The sequence below is a fragment of the Dermochelys coriacea genome, chromosome 5 (assembly GCF_009764565.3).
Source record: "Dermochelys coriacea isolate rDerCor1 chromosome 5, rDerCor1.pri.v4, whole genome shotgun sequence".
NCBI lineage: Eukaryota > Metazoa > Chordata > Testudines > Dermochelyidae > Dermochelys > Dermochelys coriacea.
The window spans coordinates 47,888,116-47,908,223 of record NC_050072.1 but is presented as its reverse complement, the minus strand read 5'-3'; the positions used below and the strand labels follow the sequence as shown (position 1 = coordinate 47,908,223).

The 20,108-nt window shown below is 44.5% G+C and overlaps 1 protein-coding gene across 3 annotated transcripts in view; it reads left to right on the top strand.

The window, feature by feature from the left end:
* The first annotated feature begins 5,816 nt into the window (after positions 1-5,816).
* IQGAP2 (IQ motif containing GTPase activating protein 2) overlaps positions 5,817-20,108 on the top strand; it is a 233,134-nt gene continuing 218,842 nt past the window's right edge. The window contains exon 1 of one of the 3 annotated variants that reach the window (XM_038401257.2): positions 5,817-6,500. In XM_038401257.2, coding sequence (XP_038257185.1) covers positions 6,464-6,500 — 37 coding nt within the window. In that variant the 5' untranslated portion in view covers positions 5,817-6,463. The remainder of the gene's footprint in view (positions 6,501-20,108) is intronic. The other 2 variants (XM_038401260.2, XM_043515279.1) reach the window with 2 other exon arrangements.

The following is a 20,108-nucleotide window of genomic DNA, read 5'->3' as shown; positions in this document are numbered from 1 at the left end:
GTTAAGATTTTGGCAGCTCATCACTGGGTTCAGGATTAAATCGAGATAATGCTGCTAAATTCGACCTAAACTTGTACCGTAGACCAGGCCTAAGGCTCACAGTCTGCTTAATTGCAGTGTAGATGTTTGGGCTCAGGCCTGGGCTCTAGGACCCTGCAAGGTGGGAGGGTCCCAGATCTTGGGGTGCAGCCTATGCCTGAAGTGCTATGCCACAATCAATCAGCCCCTGAGAGCAAGCCCAGGTCAACTGGCACAGGCCAGCTGTGGATGTCTAATTGCAGTGTAGGCATATCCTAAGTCACTTTTGAAAATAGAAATTAAGCTCCTAGGTCACTTAGATGCTTTTGAAAGTTTTATCCTTAATTTTAAGTTGCAATATCATGAGGAAGCCAGTGCCATGTAGAAGTTTTATGGTTAACTTTTATACCGTCTCAAGTATTAAAGAGGTAGCAATGTTTCTTATGCCCCAATGTGGCCCAGTGACAAGACATTGGTTATTATGGTTATTTGTATTATAGTAGTACCTAAATGCCCCAGCACTTTGCAGGATGTCACACCTGTGTATGTTTGTATAGGAAGATGGAGGTTGGCAGGGCACATTGCCTCACCTAAAAAAATGTTGAAAAGTGTATACAAATCTAGATTTCAGTGCTCTCTAGACATTTCTTTTATTTTCAGTTCTCTTGTTTGGCCCTTTCTAGTTCTTGGCTCTTTTTGAGTATTATTATTGTAGTGCTTCTCAACAAGCTCTCCTTGATGAAGTATCTCTTTTCTTCAACTGAAAAAGAGCAAGTTTCTGGATGGATAGGTATCTCTTTTATGCTGTGTTTTCCTCCTCTTTCTCCCCTCCTCCATATTCCTCCTCCATCCTCAGACAGGTAGACCTGCTTGTGGGTCTGCACAGTGTGGTAGCAGCATCTCAGTGCAACATATGTCTCTGCCTAATACCTGTGTAGAGGATGGAGTGCTAATTAGGGCCTGTATTGTAAGAGCAGCATATGGTAGAAACCTCCCAGTCCCTAGCCTGGTGTACCCGCAGGATCTTTGACAGGGAGATGGATCATTGCTCATTTAAAAAATAATAATTTTTTGACTGCACCACTACCTGGTCCCCAGGATTGTAACACAAAAGACCCATAAAAATGTGTGTGTGGCATTTATAAACCAGATTGTAACAGCAAGGTTTTAAGGTCCTGATTTCTAAATCAATCTCATGAATCCAAAGTGCAAAGTAAGAACACGTGGTCAAATTCTGCTTTCACTTACATTGGCATACAGCCAGTGGAGTTATTCTGGATTTGTACTGGTGTTACTGAAAGCAGATTTTTGACCTGCGGAAATTAAAACCTTATTGGAATTTATTGCCACAATTTCCAAAACTGCTTTAGGATTTTAAATCTGTTTATTATCTTATAAATTAATACAATATTTGAAAATTAGGAATGACATCATTTCAAAGCAAAAAGATTGCCCATTTAACCCAGTCCCATTAAAACCACAGGAAGAATGTGACAAAGTTACACTCCTGAGGTGCTGACTCAGGTTTTACTTTGTCCTTTACCTTTAGTCATGCAAGTTCCCATTAATTAGTCTGTTATCTCAGGTGAGCAGTAGAAGGTCCTGTTAGAAAGATGGCATCTTGCAACCTCCTCCGTCTCTTTACTTTTTTACTATTGTTATTGTTATTGTTTTCCCAAAATGTATAAAACAGCAATGAGATTTTAAACATTAATAAATAAATTTTGAATTAAAGTGTAAGTAAGTAGTTTCTTAAGAAATTTTGACCATAGTTTTCTAGTGTGCTTGGTGATTAAGGGCCAGATCCAAAGCCCATTTAAGTCAATAGAAATCTTGTTATAATAGCCTTAGACTTTGGTTCAAGCTTTAATGTTCCAGTTCAACACAGCCCTTAAGTACGTGCTTAACTTTAAGCACAAGAGCAGTGCTTAAAGTTTTAAACATAGGCTTAAGTGCTTTACTGAATAGGAATGGGACTAATCACATGTTTAAAGCCAATCACATGCTTAAATAGTTTGCTAGTTGGGGCCTATGGGAACAGTTCTGCTGTCTATTTGCAGGCAAAAACTTACTGAACTCACTGACTTTTATTCCTGAATAAAAGGCAGAGGATTGCAAAGTATCATTCTTCTGTAACTGAAGCGACAAATATTTTAGCAAATAGTATCCTCTTTATGGTTCCAATCCTGCAGTGTGTTTGACGCAGATGGACCCCCATTGCAGTCAATGGAGTTTTGTAATAACATTTTTAAAAACTGCCTTTAGCATGTCTAGAATTTTTCCAATGTCATCCCTTTCTTTAAAAAACAAACAAACAAACCTTTTTAATGCTCCATTAAAAACATTTCTTGCTTGCTGGTCTCATTTTTTCTTTTAATACTCTTCTGGCACAGTTTCAAATGGAGGAAATGAAACTGGCACTTCGCCTATTATTTATTGGTAGTTGTTTTCCACTGTCAAGCTGTAACAGAAAAATAGAATAGATCTGTCTTTCCACATCCTTCTTCCATGACAATATGACACCTGGAATTTAAACTATAGCATGATACTTACAACTTATACTGTGCTCCTGGGGATAAAAATCCCTGAAGGCGTACAAGATGAATTCCTCCATCTATCATTCAATATGGCATATTTCTCAATGGTCTTTTGCATTTTTATGAGTAACTTGCAGTGGAAAGCACAAATAAATCACTTGTTCTTTTAGGTTAAACTTTTTAAATTAAAGTAACCAGTTTGTCTTTCTTCTATCAGAATGTTGCATTTAAAATAAGTTGAATATATATTTAAAAAAACATTTAGTCAGAAAATGAAACTTCAGTGTCAGATATGTTAAAGTACAGTGAGGCTTCATGATTACAATGAAAACCAGCAATAACCTATAATACACATTCCATATTTGTTTTTCCAATGACGGGGGGGGGGGGGAATACTGTAGGTGAAAGATTGACCCCTTGGAAGTCAGTGGAACCAGGATTTCACCTTTTTATGTCAAACAGTTTCTAGTGGTGTGTACTCTCCAGATCTTGGTCCACATCTTATCCTTTATGCATATTTGTAGATGCAAAATAGAAGACCAAGGAAATTCTGAAAGATCACCTAACCATTTCCTTATGCTCCCCTGAGGTTATGTCTATACTGCACAGTTAACCTGGGTGCTTGATACCTTGGTCTGAGCACCCAGGTTAGTCTAGCATGGGGGTGAACATCCCCATTGCAAAGCATTAATTGCATTACTGTGTCCTCCCTGTTTCTGTATCACGTGTGATTCTTTTTGCTGAGACACTCTAGGATTCTTTCCCAGTCAATTATGTCAGCTGCAGTAGAACTTTTCTGTTCTTTGGGGGGAGAAGGGGAAATAGTGGGAAGGCACTGGAAGACTATCAGCCTGAATCCTTACTACAAAGTGGGTTGGTTCCAACCCAAGTTACAGTGGAGCCCTGGCTCTAACTTACACCGCCATCTGGATAAGCTAGCTCAGGCTTAACACACTTCCAGATCCAGGTCAGAGGATTTTGAGTGTGTGAGTGTATGGTAAAAGCCTGGGTTAATTTTGCAGTGTAGATACCCTCAGAAGTGAGAGATTTGGGGTGAGAGGCTGCAGAGAAGCAGTGTTGCCTTTAAACCAGGGGGATTCTAGAGCTCTGTGGGGAGAGGAAACTGTGGGTGTGTCTATAATGCAAAAAATCACCCACTGCTGCAAGTCTCAGAGCCCAAGTCTATAGATTTGGGCTTGCAGGCCTTGTGCTACTGTGCTAAACTAAAAACAGCCGTGAAGATGTTCCCACTTTGGCAGTGGACTTGCTCTCTGAAACCTGGCAACGGGAATGGGTCTAAGAGCCGGAGTGGGAATGTCTACACTGCTATTTTTAGTGCTGTAGCATGAGCCCAAATCCATAGATCCAAGTTCTGAGATATTCTGCCGCAGGGTGGGGTTTTTTTGGTCATGTAGATGTACCCTGTAGGTCTAGGGGGAGTCAGCTTCTCACTGGTGATGGCTGGCCCTTCTTCCTTTGCAAGCTGTGCTACCATTTGCTCTTTTCACAGCATTTGGGCCTGTGCAAACAAGATTGCAAGCATGAAGCTGGTATTAGTATTACTTGCAGCAGCTTAAGGTTTATATAGATCTCTGCTGGGCTGATAAGGAACTACCTGGCTTGGTATTCTGCAGAGCTTCAACCCTAGCTGCTGACTCACCCCCATGCTTTCCCTCTTCTATGGTCCACACCCAGATCTGCCACTTTCTGCTCCCTCTGGTTGCCTTAATGAAAGGGAGAATATAGGCCTTAAGTAAGTCAATGGAACTGCTATGATATTAGTGAACGCACATGTATCTTTCCCCTGCCCCTGTTTACATTTTCTCCACAGGGAAAAAACAAGCACATAAGACAAATCAGTTACACACTGAACTAAATAAGTGGCTTTCAGCAGCAAGGCCTGGCCCCAATGCAGACAGGTAGGAGAGGTCACACATTCCTCAGGGCCATTTCTTACTCCCAAACAGTGCAAAAGAGAAAACAAACTTCATAATGAATAATAAACAAAACCTAAACCTCCCTTTTAACAACTAAAGTTTCTTTACTCCTTTAACAGAATGGATGGTGTTGGGAAGAGTTTACTGGTTTTTGTTTGTTTGTTTGTTAAAGCGTGTTTTAGTTTTCATTTGGATTCTCCTGACTTTTGAAATAACAAAGTCTTTATATTTATTTATAAAAAAAACATCCACAAGCAAAAACACACCTACTAAATACATTAAATTTGAAACAAAGTCCAGCTCTCCAACTTTCATATCATCATTGTACACTGTGCATACTGGCTAATGGGAACACTGGAAATGTAAATGGTGCTGATTACACTCATTCAAACAGGAAGGACTTATGAGTTCTGGCAACAGTTACAGAGATGCACTGACTGGACACATTCTCTGAGAGTTCTGATGGTGGGTCCCACTGCCGAGAGAGCCCAAATCAGACATTTTGGGGACTCTGATAAAGGACAACCCAACTCACCCGAGTTACCTTGCTGGGATGAAATATATTCCTGCAAGAACCCGGGTGTTAGTACCTGTATTTCCAGAGATATCCAGGACTGATTGTCAGTTACACTAAGGCTACCATTCTGGCAGGTATAAAGGGACTTTAACATGAGCACATATATAAGTTCCATCTACTTTAAGATCCCTTTGCACAGTTAGCACGGTGTTGAGTATAAGTGAGAACCAGGTCCATCCATGGGGTATAACACGTTATAATATAGTTTATTATGTATTACTTATGTGGATGGAAAATGTTATAAACATTTCAGGGAGCCATGCTTTAGCCTACATTTCTGCCATGGTTAAAACATGGCTCTCTACTATGTTTTCCCCATATTGTGGGTATTTTTTTGTCCATGCAGCCAAGGATAAATAGTATTATAACACGCATTGTCCACCAACATGTTTAAATATGGTTATTTACACATAAGATGACACAACTCAGTAATGATTGTTTCAGTCGGGGGTTTTTGTTTTTTGGAAAAATATAACTAGAGAAGCCTGGTGTTTAATATTTACAAGCAAACCGGCGCTAGTTTGCCCCTCCTCTCTGGGGCTGCAACGTCAGCTCTTTATTTAGTGCTTCTTTCTAATAAGAAGCGCTCACGTGCAAGAAATGGCTTTGGAGGGAAGGGCCCCAAACGGAGAAGCGGGGTGTTTGCCTCTGTGTATTCGAGCAACACCCTGGGACAGAATTAGGCTGCAGGTTCCTTTGCTCTTCTGTTTCCTCTCTAGTACTTTTCCTCTGTGCTGGAAACCGCACAAGCCACAGGCTTGTCACCAGCAGGCTGACAGTTCACTAAGGGACCGTGCCCGGGCTGCTGCTCTGCTGCAGCTGGGGACGGCTGGTTCCTGCCGCCTCCTCCAGGACTCGGCGGCCGAAGTGATTGTGGGCGGGCGGTGGGGCGGGGACCGGAGGGTTGGAGACGGGGTGCGCTGGCCGGCTGCGGACTGTAGGGGTCGCTGCCCGGCGGCTCTTTCCCCCGGCTGAATAACGGGGCTGGCAGGAGAGAAAGGAAACGGCGCTGGAGTGGGGGAGGAGAGCGCTGAGGAAGCGCACAGAGCAGCCTGGGCAGGAGGGAGGGTGCACCCAGGTGAAGGGCCGGCCCTCTCGGCAGAGAGAGAGCAAATCAGAGAGGGGGAGGGAGCGGATAAGACAGCGGCGGCCAGGCACCAGGAAGGGCTGAAGTTGCACCGAGCAGCCTGCGCGCCCGAAGTTTGGGAGGCTGCGGCGGGACGCGGGACTAGACACAAGCCCAGCCCGAGCGTGCCGGGGAGCGGGGCCAGGCAGGCTCCAGCTGCAGGGCCGCTGTGGGGTAGCCGGGCTGTGGGCGCGGAGCGGCGGGCTGCGTACCAGCACCGCGCGCGCCCCCGTAGGCTCCCCCGGCGTGTGTGGGAGCCGCCTCCAGGATGTACCATGAGGAGCTGCAGAGACCCCGCTACGGCTGTAAGTGCCTGCCCGCCGCTCCCCTTCTGCGGCCGCCGGGTTATGCGGAGGGCTGCGGTGACCCTGGGGTGCGGGGTGGCGGCTGTGGCCGGAATGTGGAGGCTGAGGCGGCAGCTCCCAGCCTAGCGCTGGGAGTCAGGTGAGCGGCGGCGCCCTGCAGTGCCCCAGAGACGGACACGCGTGCGGGGGGGGGGGGAAGCGCAGCTCCCTGCGCGCGGGCCGGGCAGGGCTGGGCTCGCCGCTTGGCTGCCGCCGAGGTACGCACCTGCTGGGGGAGGCGGGTTACCTGCGAGTCGGAAATAGCTCCCGCCCTTCCTCCCTCCCCGCACCGCGGCTGCAGCAGGGGGGTTAGTCCGCCCTGTGGGTCAGGGAGTCCCGGGCGGATGGCACAGGTGTCGGCCTCTAGCCCGGCCCCAGCCAGCTGCCCGGCGCTCTGCTCTCGCCGCAGCCCAGCGCCGTGCGCTCTGGTTTCGGTGGCGTGCCGGAGCCGCCCGGCGCTGGGCAGGAGCCCTCTGACCACCAGTGAGTGGTGGGATTAGGGAGCGCAGCACGTGGCCGCGGGCAGGGGTTCAGAGTCCTTCCTTCGCGTGAGCCAGGAAGTGGCTCGCAAGGGGGAAGAGCAGAGCACCTTTCAGCCGGACGGAGCGGCCGAGGGAGGAAACAGCAGGGCGAGAGTTAACGACGAGTAAAGAGGGCAAATCTGCAGGCGCCTAGACGTGCTGCTAGGGCTGTGGTCACATGTGCGTGAGGCGTGGTGTTGGCACGAGGGGGAAAAGTGATGTGGAAGGGCCGCAGAGCGAGTGGGGAACTGCTGAAGGGACAGGGAATCTAGTCGGATAAAAAGAACCAAGTTAAAGCTAGTTTTGATACTGTCCCTGCATTATCCTGCCAACTTTCCTAGGTTTACACTACATTTTCCGGTAACTTTTTTTGGCGGGGAGGCGGCGGGGAAGAAGTTCTTCACGCTACCACATGTGGGTGGGGAGAACTGACTATGCACAAAGTAAACAAACTGGGCAATTTCATATACGTGTCTTCTCCCCTTTGTTTCAGTATTCTTAGGTGTTCTACCAATGGTAGGTAAAATAATTACCTAGACGTCTCTGAATTTGGTTTATGTTGTCATTGGCCCTATAATTGAAAGTACTACTGGGCTGCTTGTATTGATGTGCTAGATATCGCTCAAATATGAGTGCCAGAGTTACCTTGGTTTTATACATCTTTCTTGACTAACAATCGGAGATTTCTCCCTTTCATTGAAGAGTGATAACATATAAAAACCACGGAACCTCATAAGGTTAGTTTCATAGTCCAGTTTAGCCATATGAAATGGTAGCACTAGTGCTATCCCCTTTCCAGAATTAAATAACAGATGCGCCAAAAAAAACCCACTTCAAACTTCTGAATATTCTATTAATTTTGTTTTGTTTCAGTTGCCACACATAGAATCGGCTCAGTTTGGCTTGCTTACTTTTCTGCTCTTTAAGAGCTGGATGGTTAGTCTTAATATTTAAGAAAAGAAAATAATGCTAAAGGATAGACTCTTTCATTTGTCTGTATTTATCAGTTTAATATTAAAGTGTGGGCTTTAAAAAATATAGCACAGCAGCATTAACCATAAACTGGAAGAATTACAGTTCTATATGGGTAATATTTTGTAATTAACTATTACATGTTTTGAATGCTTTATAATACAGTTGCTTTTTGAAATTTTCTGATTTGAAGGCTAGTGTTGGCTACAGGAAGAGTGTCATGTAGCCTGCAAAGATGATTTTTTTTTTTTAAGGGTTGCATTAAAGTTAGGCTCCCAACTGAATACTTTCATGTACGTAATGGTTCTGATCTTTGTTTCAAAGGGAACTGCTGGTGTTTCAAACTTTTGGAAATCAGATCACTTATTTACTGCCTAAATAAATATTTGGGAGGGTAACTTTAAGACAACCATTTCCAAAAAAAAACTTTAGCATAATATAACATCACTCTTCTGCATTCAGGTTTTGTATTCTGCTCTATTCTCTCCCTTGCCTTCCGAGTCAATATCATTATTTTCTTTTGCATCCTTTCAGAAATCTTTCATAGTATTTCAGACAAATGCATGCTAATGTGCAAATTTGCACAACTCAAAACACTAAGCAGTCCTAGCTTTATGGTCTGATTCAGCTTTCCAGATTTTAGCATGGCAGCTCTGATTTGTTCTGTGGTCTGCAATATCTTAACTGCATAAGGACATGAAAAACTTATCAGACACAGACATCAAAAGACCTCTAGGCAGAGGCTAATATAAAAAGATGGGGTGGGGTGATGACCTCTGCCAGATTCCATCTTTGGCAGGTGTCCTACTGAGAGCTGAGCCAGCTAAGCAGTCATGATTTCTACCTGGGAGCTGTCATTGGATCGTTTTTGAGAGCTTCATCTTTCTCTTGCATTAGCCTCTAGTTAATAGGTGTCTGGTAAACATTTTAAGCCCTTTTCACTGTCGCTAATACTAATGTGTTTTGGAGTGATTGCCAGTGGTGGGGTCAAGCCTGGGACTTGGGGACATAGGTTGAATTCTCTACTGTGCCACAGGCTTCTTATGTGTGACCTTGGACAAATTGCTTATCCTTTGTACCTCCATTTCCCATCTGTAAAATGGGAATGAGTACCTCTGAAGGGTGTGTGGATAAATACTTAAAATATTATGAGGTGCTCAGTCACTGTGGCGTTGGGGGAGGGGGCATATAAGTACCTTGGATATAGATGAGAAATGAAGCTAGTCCTACTTCCTTCTGTAAATTACTTTCCTGGGGCAGCTAAGCACCATGTACTGGGCAATGGATCTGTTTACTCTGATGGGGAGCAAGTGGTGGTTCATTGTTTTGCTTACTGCTTTCTTCCACTCATGTGGGTAGATTGCTTTAACTCTCCCAGGGGACTATAGTGGCTGTGCAAAAGTGGAAAAATAAGAGTGTTATAGTGACAGGCTCCCATGTCCTGCTTACCTTGTCTCCTTACTGGCCAGTATCTCCTACTTCTTTTGGGTTTTCTGGCCCCTTATAGCTCTCCCCACTCCCAGTGTAAGGGGGTGTTGTGGCTGCTTTATGGAGCTGCAGCTTCCTTTCCCAGGGGATTTTCACCAGTGGGTACGGTCAGGATAGACCCTTAAGAGAATCTGTCCTATTTATAATCTCTAAGAATGTGAGTGAAGGCTAATGATGGTGAAAGGTACCAGACTGATATCAATGGTAGACTACCTGTTATATGGCTAGAGAAAGTAGGTATTGCAGACAAACTGAGCAAGCCCTTTGAAGTCAACAGGAGTTACGGATGTTCAGCACATTTGAAAATGATGTGATTTTAATAAATAACTTAAATTACTACAATTTTACTGATTTCATATATCATTGTGAACTAACATTGCACCTTTCAAAAGCATACTTATTTGTAAAATATGTGAGTATAGGACTATGTGTTGCATGTTTTAGCTATAGCTATTGCATCAAAAAGCAGAGAACCAAAATTTTCAGCTTTAGAGCTGATTTGTCTGTGGGAGGGAGGGGGAGAGCAACTTTTAAAAGAACCCACTAATCAGAAAACCTGGTCTGGTCTTAGCAGAACTTGGATACCTCCATTGTAACTCATGGGCTGCCTATATATAAATGAAAAACACACAATGCTGATGAGTCTCTGCCCAGCACAGTTGACTGCAGTAAAAACAAATCTATCTGACACATCTGCACAGGCCCACTGACAGCAATTCCAGACCCTAGGGCTGCCCAGGGTGCAGGGCCCAGGGCGGAAGTGATGAATCCGTCACTTCCGGGACAGACAGGTCACTTTTGGCACTGACCGTGCTGGCCAATCACACTGGCCCATGGGGCCTCCCAAAGCACCGGGCCTGGAGCAGTTGCCACCCCACGTGCGCCTAGGAGCCTTGCAGCCCGCCCGGGCGTTTTTAAAAGGGCCCAGGGCTCCTGGCTGCTGCTTCAGCAGTGGGGGTCAGGGGCCCCTGGGCCCTTTTAAATTGCTTGGGTCCCTGGGCAGTTGCCCCCTTTGCAGCCCGTCCCCTCTCCCCTCCAAATCAGTGGACCTGTAGTTTAGACTGCAACAGAGGCTAGAGTTAAATTTATATGATTTATTAGGCAAGGAAATCACCGAGGCTTTTCTTTCTGCAAGTGACATTTTGGTGCTTTAAGCATTTGGCCTAACTGTCTGCATTGGCACTTTTGCTGGTAAAAACTTATGTCACTCAGAGGTGTGAAGAAAGCTCCCCCTCCCCTCCTGATGTAAATTACACTGATGGAAGCACTCTGGTGTGGACAGCACTTCATCAGTGGGAGATGTTCTCCCGCCAGTATAGCTATTGCCACTTTTTGGGGGATGGCTTAATTATACTGACAGGAGAGCTCTCTCCTGTCTTCATAGAGCAGCTACACAGGGGACCTTACAGCAGTGCAGCTGCATTGGTTCAGTGGTGCCACTCTAAGGTCTCTAGTGTAGACATAACCTTAGACTTTTGACTTCAGGTTTTTGGCAGAGGTGGTTGTAATCTTAAGTTTTGCTGTCCTTCAGTAAGCAAGTTTGCTGCTTTCAACAGGCTCAGTTTTAATGGAGATGAGAGTTCTCTTGTCTCATATACATGGGCGGCAGGTGAATGAGCTATTGTGGGAGGCTAGCCTCTGGCCCTTCCTTCTCTGCCTGAGACCCTGCTCCTCCCTCTCCCCTGCTTGTGGTAGAGCATTCCCACTGCAGCTACTGGCCGCCCCGGCCCCGGAGTGCCCCCAGGCCTTGTGAGCACTGGCCCCAGCCTTCCTGCCCCAGCCTCTGGGCCATGGAAGAGCAGGAAGGGAGCTGGAAGCAGGCAGGAGGGTGTGGGAGCAGAGTGTGGGTGGAGCCACACCAGGCTGTTTGGGGTGGCTCAGCCTCCCCTGGCTTATGATACCTGTGCCCATACTTTTATGCAGTTTAGAATAGATGGATCTCTTTCTGCATATTGTTAGTAAGGCAATTCCACAACTAAGAGAGACCTGTAAAAATATAAGTAGTCTATTGTAGCCTGACTGATATTGTGAGGGGAATCCTGCCCTTGAACATTTGAGTGCTAATGAATTTCTTGCTAGTATTGTGAAATCTCAGGTTGTTTTGAGAGAGTAAGTTATGTCTCTAGCTTGCTAAATAACTAGTTTTATTTTACAATTCATTCTGCAATGTCAATAACTTGGTCTGCACTGATATAAGGTAATCTTCTCTAGATGTTTTGGCCGGGAGGCATGTGCGTGCGTGTAAAAACATCCTGTGATCAATGACTTCAACTCTGCATGCTACCAGCAGTTTAAAAAGAAATAGGAAAGACTTCAGTTACCATTTCATTGGCTTCCATAAGACCATCATGAAGCTTCTAATCCATAAACTAATTTGAGCGGATATGTTAAGTATGCACATGATGTTTCTATCACTATAAAGCATCATCCATAAACTACATTATAACAGCCTTGTGGCAATTGCATGTACAGTAACTGTTTTCAGTATAAATATTTCTGCCATTTAACTTTTTTCTAAATCTCAAACAGATGTAATCTGTAGTGAAGAATGGCAGTAAACTTTCAGTTCACAAAATTATGCAGGATCAACTCCCAAGATTTAAACTCCCTTTTTTAAAAAAAAAAAATGGTTCGGTTACAGTAAAAATGCTGATTACTTGTGACAAAATTGTGTGAATGGGGGGCTATAATTTTGGATGTGCTGAACTTGTCTTTCATATTAAATGAAGTCATGATGAAGACAGCCAAACTGGTAAATTATGCAGCTGTTTGTCTTTGAAAAACCTTCTGAAATCTTGATCTTGACAGAACATATGTACAGAAAATAATGATATCCAGGTTTTATGAAAGAGATTGCTACTAACAAGTTCCCACTTCAATTGTGGGTTGTAAGATTTTAAAATACTGTACCATGTTATTTTATGTAATTATAGAGAAATCATGATGTTCTAAAAGCCGCTGGTTTAACTTTTTGCACCTTGCAGAAATATCATTTCTCAGTTTTAATTTCAGAACCTATAATCTAATCTGCATATAGTTCTTGTGGTGAATGTTGGGGAACAAATAGCTGTTTCTCAAGTGCAACTAGTAAAATTCTTTGTAAAATTTCTAAAGGGGTCTACTATGTGAAAACAGATGGGTAAATATACTCCGTCAAAAATATTCTATTAACTGTATCCTACATGTGTATACTTTATGGGTGTACACTTTGCCTAGTGCTTGTGATTATTGTGGGTTTGTGTAAACACTTTTCTGCGAGGCCATTTTTATTGATGGATGCAATTTGGCAACCAAATACAATGTTTATCTCAACCAGTTTTTTGTACATTGTTAATCATTTAACTTTTGAACAAGGACTTGAAAAGTTAAATGCTTTGTTTTAATCAAGTACGCACAATCTGTGTTTAGTTGTAGGAGCTCTTACCTGCATTTTATTCTGTACGAAATGGGCTTGTTTCCCTGAAATCTTATGTGCATGGAAGATTGAATAGTTACAGCATATCTAAATGCTACTTGGGATGTGATTGAAACAGGAAGTGCTGATATTGCACTGGAAACATTACTTCAGTTATGCGGTACTCATTTGTACAGCAAAAATGAGTTATGCAAATCTGTGTGTATTTCCTGTTCTGTGCCACACACCCTGGATTTTTTCTAGATACTACAGTGGTGTGTGCAATATAAATAACTACAGTGCATCCCAATATTTGAGTTATGCATTTGATATGCTGGATTTATTGTAGTGCTCTTAAATTTGTTTGCAAGGGATTTAAAAAATTGGTTGAGTCTTGAGTCATAAGCAGATCTTGAGGGTCATGTTTCATTTGAATTATAAGCAAGTGGAATTCTCAAATATGTGGCCGGTTCTTTGCAGGGCTTGATTAGTTTTCTGTGGGTATGTCTACACTGGCACAGTTACAGTGCCACTCACAGAGCACTGAAGGGAAACCATGGTTGTGTGCTCAAACAGTCAGCTGCCGGCGCAATAGCGTGTTCACGCTTGCAGCGGTATTTAGAGTAGTGCACTCTGGGCAGCTGTCCCACAAAGCACCTTTTTCTTTTCTGCTGCTAAGACTTGTAGGAGGTCGTGGGACGTTCTGGCTCCTGTCCCAATGCCCTGTGAGGCATTGGTTTGCATCCCAGCAATTCCTGTATTTCCATCTGCATTTGGTGCCATCTTTCAACCATTTGTGTACTTTGCGCTCTGCCTCTTCAGTCTGCAGGAATGGATCCCAAACTGCTGCTCACTCTAACACGTCTGTCAAGGTTCCTTCCCTACTCTGAACTCTAGGGTACAGATGTGGGGACCTGCATGAAAGACCCCCTAAGCTTATTCTTACCAGTTGAGGACAAAAACTTCCTCAAGGTACAAACTTTGCCTTGTCCTTGAACCCTATGCTATCAACACCAAGTGTATTAAACAAAGAACAGGGAAAGATCCCACTTGGAGGTGTCTTTCCCCAAAATATCCCCCCCAGGCCTACACCCCCTTTCCTGGGGAAGGCTTGATTAAAAATCCTCACCAATTTGCATAGGTGAACACAGACCCAAACCCTTGGATCTTAAGAACAATGAAAAAGCAATTAGGTTCTTAAAAGAAGAATTTTAATTAAAGAAAAGGTTAAAATCAGGATAGTAAATACCTTACAGGGTAATCAGATTCAAAACATAGAGAATCCCTCTAGGCAAAACCTTAAGTTACAAAAAGACACAAAAACAGGAATATACATTCCCTCCAGCACAGCTATTTTACCAGCCATTGAACAAAAGGAAAGCTAACACATTTCTAGCCAGATTACTTAATAACCTTTTATAGGAATTCTGAGCTGCATTCCTGATCTGTTTCCGGCAAAAGCATCACACAGACAGACCCTTTGTTCCCCCTCCAGCTTTGAAAGTATCTTGTCTCCTCATTGGTCATTTTGGTCAGGTGCCAGCAAGGTTATCCTAGCTGCTTAACCCTTTACAGGTGAAAGAGTTTTGCCTCTGGCCAGGAGGGATTTTATAGCATCATATACAGAAGGGTGGGTACCCTTCCCTTTATATTTTTCACAAGTGGCAGTGGAGTTATTCCTTAAACTACAAGGTAAGAGGAGTGTGACATTGATCTCGCCACATGTAGAAGCTACGACATGAGATTCTTTGTGGCATTGACAGAGGTGCTGATCACAGTGAAATGCTGCTTTTGGGCTCGGGAAACAAGCACTGAGTGGTGGGATCCCATCATCATGCACGTCTGGGAGGACGAGCAGTGGCTGCAGAACTTTCAGATGAGGGAAGCCACATTCATAGGACTGTGTGATGAATTCGCCCCAGCCCTGTGGCACAAAGACGTCGGAATGAGAGCTGCCCAATCTCTGGAGAAGCATGTGGTGACTGCACTGTGGAAGCTGGCTACTCCAGACTGCTACTGGTCGGTCGCTAGCCAGTTCAGAATAGGAAAGTCAACTATTGGACTTGGGTTGATGGAAGTGTGCAGGGCCATTAATTGCATCGTGCTCTGAAAGACCGTGACTCTGGGCAACGTGCATGACATTGTTGATGGCTTTGTACAAATGGGCTTCCCTAACTGTGGAGGGGCTATAGATGGCTCACGTGTTCCAATTCTGGCACCAGACCACCTAGCTACTGAGTACGTTAATTGGAAGGGGTGTTTCTCAATGGTTCTCCAGATGCTTGTGGATCACTGTGGACGTTTCACAGACATTAACGTGGGTTTGTCCATAGAGGTGCATGGCACATGCATCTTTCGGAATACTGGCCTGTTCAGGAAGCTGCAAGTAGGGATTGTCTTCCCAGACCAGAAGATCACCGTAGGGGAAGTCAAAATGCCCTTTGTGATCATGGGAGACCCCACCTACTCCTTAATGCCGTGGCTTATGAACCCATACTTGGGGCACCTTGAGAGCAACAAGGTGCAGTTCAGCAACAGGCTGAGAGCGTGCAGAATGACTGAGTTTGCTTTTGGCCGTTTAAAGGCCCGCTGGTGCTACCTATATGGGAAGCTGTACCTGGCCGATGACAATATACCTAGGCTTATAGCCGTGTGCCGTACGCTCCATAATATTTGTGAAGGGAAGGGTGAGAACTTCACTCGGGTGGACTGCTGAGGCTTAGCACCTGGGGCTGAACTTGAACAGCCAGAGACTAGGGCTATTAGAGGGGCGCAGCGCAGGGCCCCAAGGATCAGAGATGACTTGAGGCAGCAATTTGAAGCTGAAAGCCACTAATATTTGTTGCTATGCTTAGGAATGCAGTGCTTGTAATGCTAGCAGGTGATTGTGATTGCCGCAGACAATGCGATTTGAAGGTTTAAGATAATTTTTTGTTGCTTTGCCGGGCTCTATTTGCTTTCAATTAATAGAATAAAGATTGCTTTCAAACCCACACAATTCTTCTTCGTTTTTTTTTTTAAAAACATCAGCACTGAGCGGGATGGGGGAAGGGAGGGTCCCAGGAGAGGTGGGGTCCCAGGACAGTTAAAAATTTGTGTATATCCAGGGATCCTATCCAATCTGCTCCTTTGGAATACCGTGCAGCAGGTGCTGTACTACAGCAGGGTCAAATTGCAGACGGATGGGTGTTGAGTGCAGTGGGTACTGGGAGTCGGAAGTGCTGGACTGTGCTGGGGGACAAGTGGAATGCTGTAGGTACAGACTGGAGCCAGGAGGCTGATAATGGTGGGTGTATGGGAAAGAGTTTTGTGACAGTGGTTGCAGGGGAGGGTGGGTGCAGACCTGCTTGGTTTGCAGGGCTAGTAGAGCCTGGAGTATGTCTGCTTGGTGCTCCATAATGCTTGAGCTGCTCTGAGGCTTCATTCTGCTGTGCTGTGTTCTCATTTTGGTCCATCTTCTCACTGTCCCACAACTCCTTCAGTTCTTGTTTTTCAGCCGCCGAGTGCACCATGACATCACATAGAAAGTCCTTTTTAGTTCTTCGTGGCCGCTTTCTAATTCTGCACAGCCATTCAGCCACCAATAACAAAGCGGGAGGCTGGGGTCCCAAGGTCGTATCTGTGAAGCCAAAATGCAACATTTTACAGAAGCAATATTGTTTGCAAAGCACAGACTACTGATTCAGTGATTTAAAACACGGACAGTATTCACATACCTGTCACTAACTGGCTGACCCAAGGCAAGCACACATGAGCCACAAGACCCTCAAAAAGGTGAGTTGCTGCAGGGGAAATCGGTGTTCCAGGACTGTACTGTACACTGGGCACATGGCTCTTGGGGAGAGCCAGCAGAGTGAGTGCGAGTCTTATTATTCGTGTCCCCACATTTTCCACAGGCTGTGTTCATTATGGAAGATATTTCGCTGCCAAGGGTGAGCAGGGAATCAAGAAAGGGTCCTTTCCCAAGACTGCAGCTTTTGCCCTGGTCCTTATGCAGCTCACCTGCGTGCAGCAATGGTGTCCCCTTCCCTCCACCTCTGTGATGGCAGAGTGGCATGAGAAAGTTACTGTTAATGGAGCAAGAAACAAAGCAGCTGTGCCAAAGAACCAGCAGATAACCCAGTATCTCTTGGAGATCTGAGACAGATTCCCATGAAGCGAGGGAGTCGATAAACAGTTCCGCCGCTCAGACTAAGCCTGTGGTGGTATGCGCCACATGCCTGCTGCAACCCTCCTGCCCCCAACAACTTGCTTAAGCGATTCCCAAAATCAAATCCACTTACCAGGGGCCTCTTCTCCTGTTTGTGCTTTGCTAAGATCCAAAAGCTGTGACTGGCTAGCCTCCTCCAGAAAAGAGCTCCCGGCTGCATGCATCTCTGGCCTCCAAGTTGTCGTCTGCTGCTGGGTCCCCCTCCCGCTCCACATCCTTGTCCAAGATTTCCTTCCCCTGACTCGGTCGACTCTCGACTGGCATGCAAGCCACTGAAGTATCCACAGTGGCCTTCAAAGTGGAGGGAGGGGCCCCACAGAGTATTGTGTCCTGCTTTTTTGTAGAAGAACTCGTGGGCGCAGCACTGGAGTGGTGGTTTGCTTCCTGCACCTTGTGGTAGACTTTCTGAAGCTCCTTCATTTTGACCCTGCACTGCAGTGTGTCCCAGTCATGGCCCCTTTCTGTCATGCATCATGAAATCTGTCCATAGGTCTCTTAATTCCTATGGCTGGAGCACAGCTGGGACTGGACAATCTCCTCTCCCCAAATGCTGATGAAGTCCAGCAGCTTGGCATTGCTCTGAAAAGGGGATCGCCTGGTGTGTGGAGCAGGCATGACCACCTGGAAAGATGTGCTGAGACCACCGCATGCATCACTGAGCAAACGGGAAGGGGACTTTCAAAATTCCAAAGGAATTTACGGGGTGGGGATGATTATGGGTCACCTGAGGGCAGGGCTGTAGAGGTCAAACTGATGACCAGAGAGGTGAGAACAGGCATTGTGGGACACCTTCCAGAGGTCAATTGCAGTGCTGTAATAGACGAGGGTGTCTACACTGGCACCACAGTGCTGTACCCCCAGCGCGGAAAGCTATATGCCTCTTGTTGGGGTGGGGGGGTGTTTGGTTTTTTTACAGCTCTGCAACTGTGCAGTTTCTGCACAGTAAGTGGCTTGGTATGTGTACACCTTGGGAGTTACAACATGGAAAGCTGCTTTACTAGGCAGAAACTTGCCAGTGTAGACAGGGCCTGTGTCATTTGTTACACTGAAATATAACCCTAAAAAGTGAATTTTCTCTTTGGAATGTATTATCCTTGTATGTGTTTAGAAAACTTTTCTAAACTCTTTTTTGTGGTTCTGTACCACAAAAGTATGGAAGTTGTAGAAAGGCCTCTAAAGGGATAGCTTGTCTTTGAAATATTAGGTTTGATGCACCAATGGGAGAGCTTTTCCCATCAGTGTCCCTGAGAGGCAGTAGCTATGTCAATGGGAGAAGCCCACCTGAGGGAGTTTGGCTGCTTGCCCACGAGCGTGCTTTGTACACCCCTCAGCGATGTAGTTGTACGAACAAAGGCTTGGTCTACATTAGACTTATGTAACTGATCGATTCTTATCACTGTTAACTAATATTATATTGGTAACTTGCTAACTTAATCCAGTAAAAATTTTATTTTCTTGTTCATGATATCAAATAGTATTGGGCCAAGAACAGATTTCTGCAGGACCTCATTAGAAGTATCCCCATTTTATAGGATGTTTGATAAAACTTAGAAAATTAGACCTTGATCCAATAACTTCATCAGTGTAGTATGCTCCTTGCACTTAAGTGGAGTCCCACTGAAGTGAAAGGGGCTGCGCATGGGCACAGGGATCTTCGCTCAGGGATTCGATTGCAGAATCAGGGTCTTACATCTGCACCCTAGATAGCTTACAATTTGAGTTTGCATGACTAGGTGTGTAGATTGCTTAGCATAGTTAGCACCAAGCCCGATTGTGGCTTGTGGGAATTACTGCAATATACATGTGTTGGTAGAGGCTGAAAACGTTAATATTTCTATAAAAATTCAGGCCACTTTAAAGAATGTGCACACTTACCGAAAAATTAATGGGTTTATGTAAAATTTAAATCTTTAATCAGGTCACTTGACATACTTTTGGTAAATCATTTGATAGGACTGCTTGCTTGATACAATATAAAGATTTTTGTTATTGCCACTGCCTATTTATGAATGTACATTATATGAACATAAGTGTATATTTGCTGTATAAATCTGCATGTTACTGTAGAAATGTATTGTAACTAACTGTGCATGTATGTACGCATGCATGGTGGTTATTTTTTTCTTTCCAACTTCATTAGCAGTAAACCCAGTGCTCTGAGAACAGGTTTTTGATGGGAATGCTGAGTGACTATAAGCAGTGATTCAGATCAGTAAGCCTGTCTTTTTTTGTGTGTTAAGGCTCATGAATAGAAAGCACTCTAAAGTCTTTAGAATTATTTTGTTTTTATATATATTATAAATCTTGATATGCAAACTGATTATGCATCTTAAATGAAATTCACTCACGCTTTTTTTTTTTTTTTGCACAGAACTTCACCTCCACAAAACTGCAATACAAACATACAATACTTAGAGGTATTTCATTCCCCCCCCCTTTTTGCACCCTGACTTAAAAGTATTTTTCAAGGTTTTAGGACTTGACTTGCCTTCAGAAAAGGGGTATTGGGACTGGAACAAATAGGCACTGGAACAAATTCTGCTTGCAGCTCGCACAGAAAAGAGCACTCGTGCGGGCTAGTGCCATATATGAAAGGTTGGAGAATGGGTATTCCACTTCTGGACTCAAAAGTGATACGGCATGTGATGGAGCAAGGTGTGCTCTTTGTGAGAATTCTCGAGGAAGACTGGAATAACGGCCTGTTTGTTGCCAGTATCTGTTCTGTGCCTTGCTGTGGGATATCTGCAGACCTTGCAAGATGATTCATCATGGACTGCCACAGCTACTCACGGCAAATTACTGAATTTTTTTGAAAACTGAGTGTGTAAATGCAATGAAAGTAGCGAATTTATATTTTGTTTGAATAATTTGTAGGATATTTACTAAAGTTCTAGCAAATGTTTATAAATGCGCCCATGCGTGTATAGTACATATTACTAATAGATCTTTCTACCTTTTCTGCTGTTACTTTTCATGGAACAGCA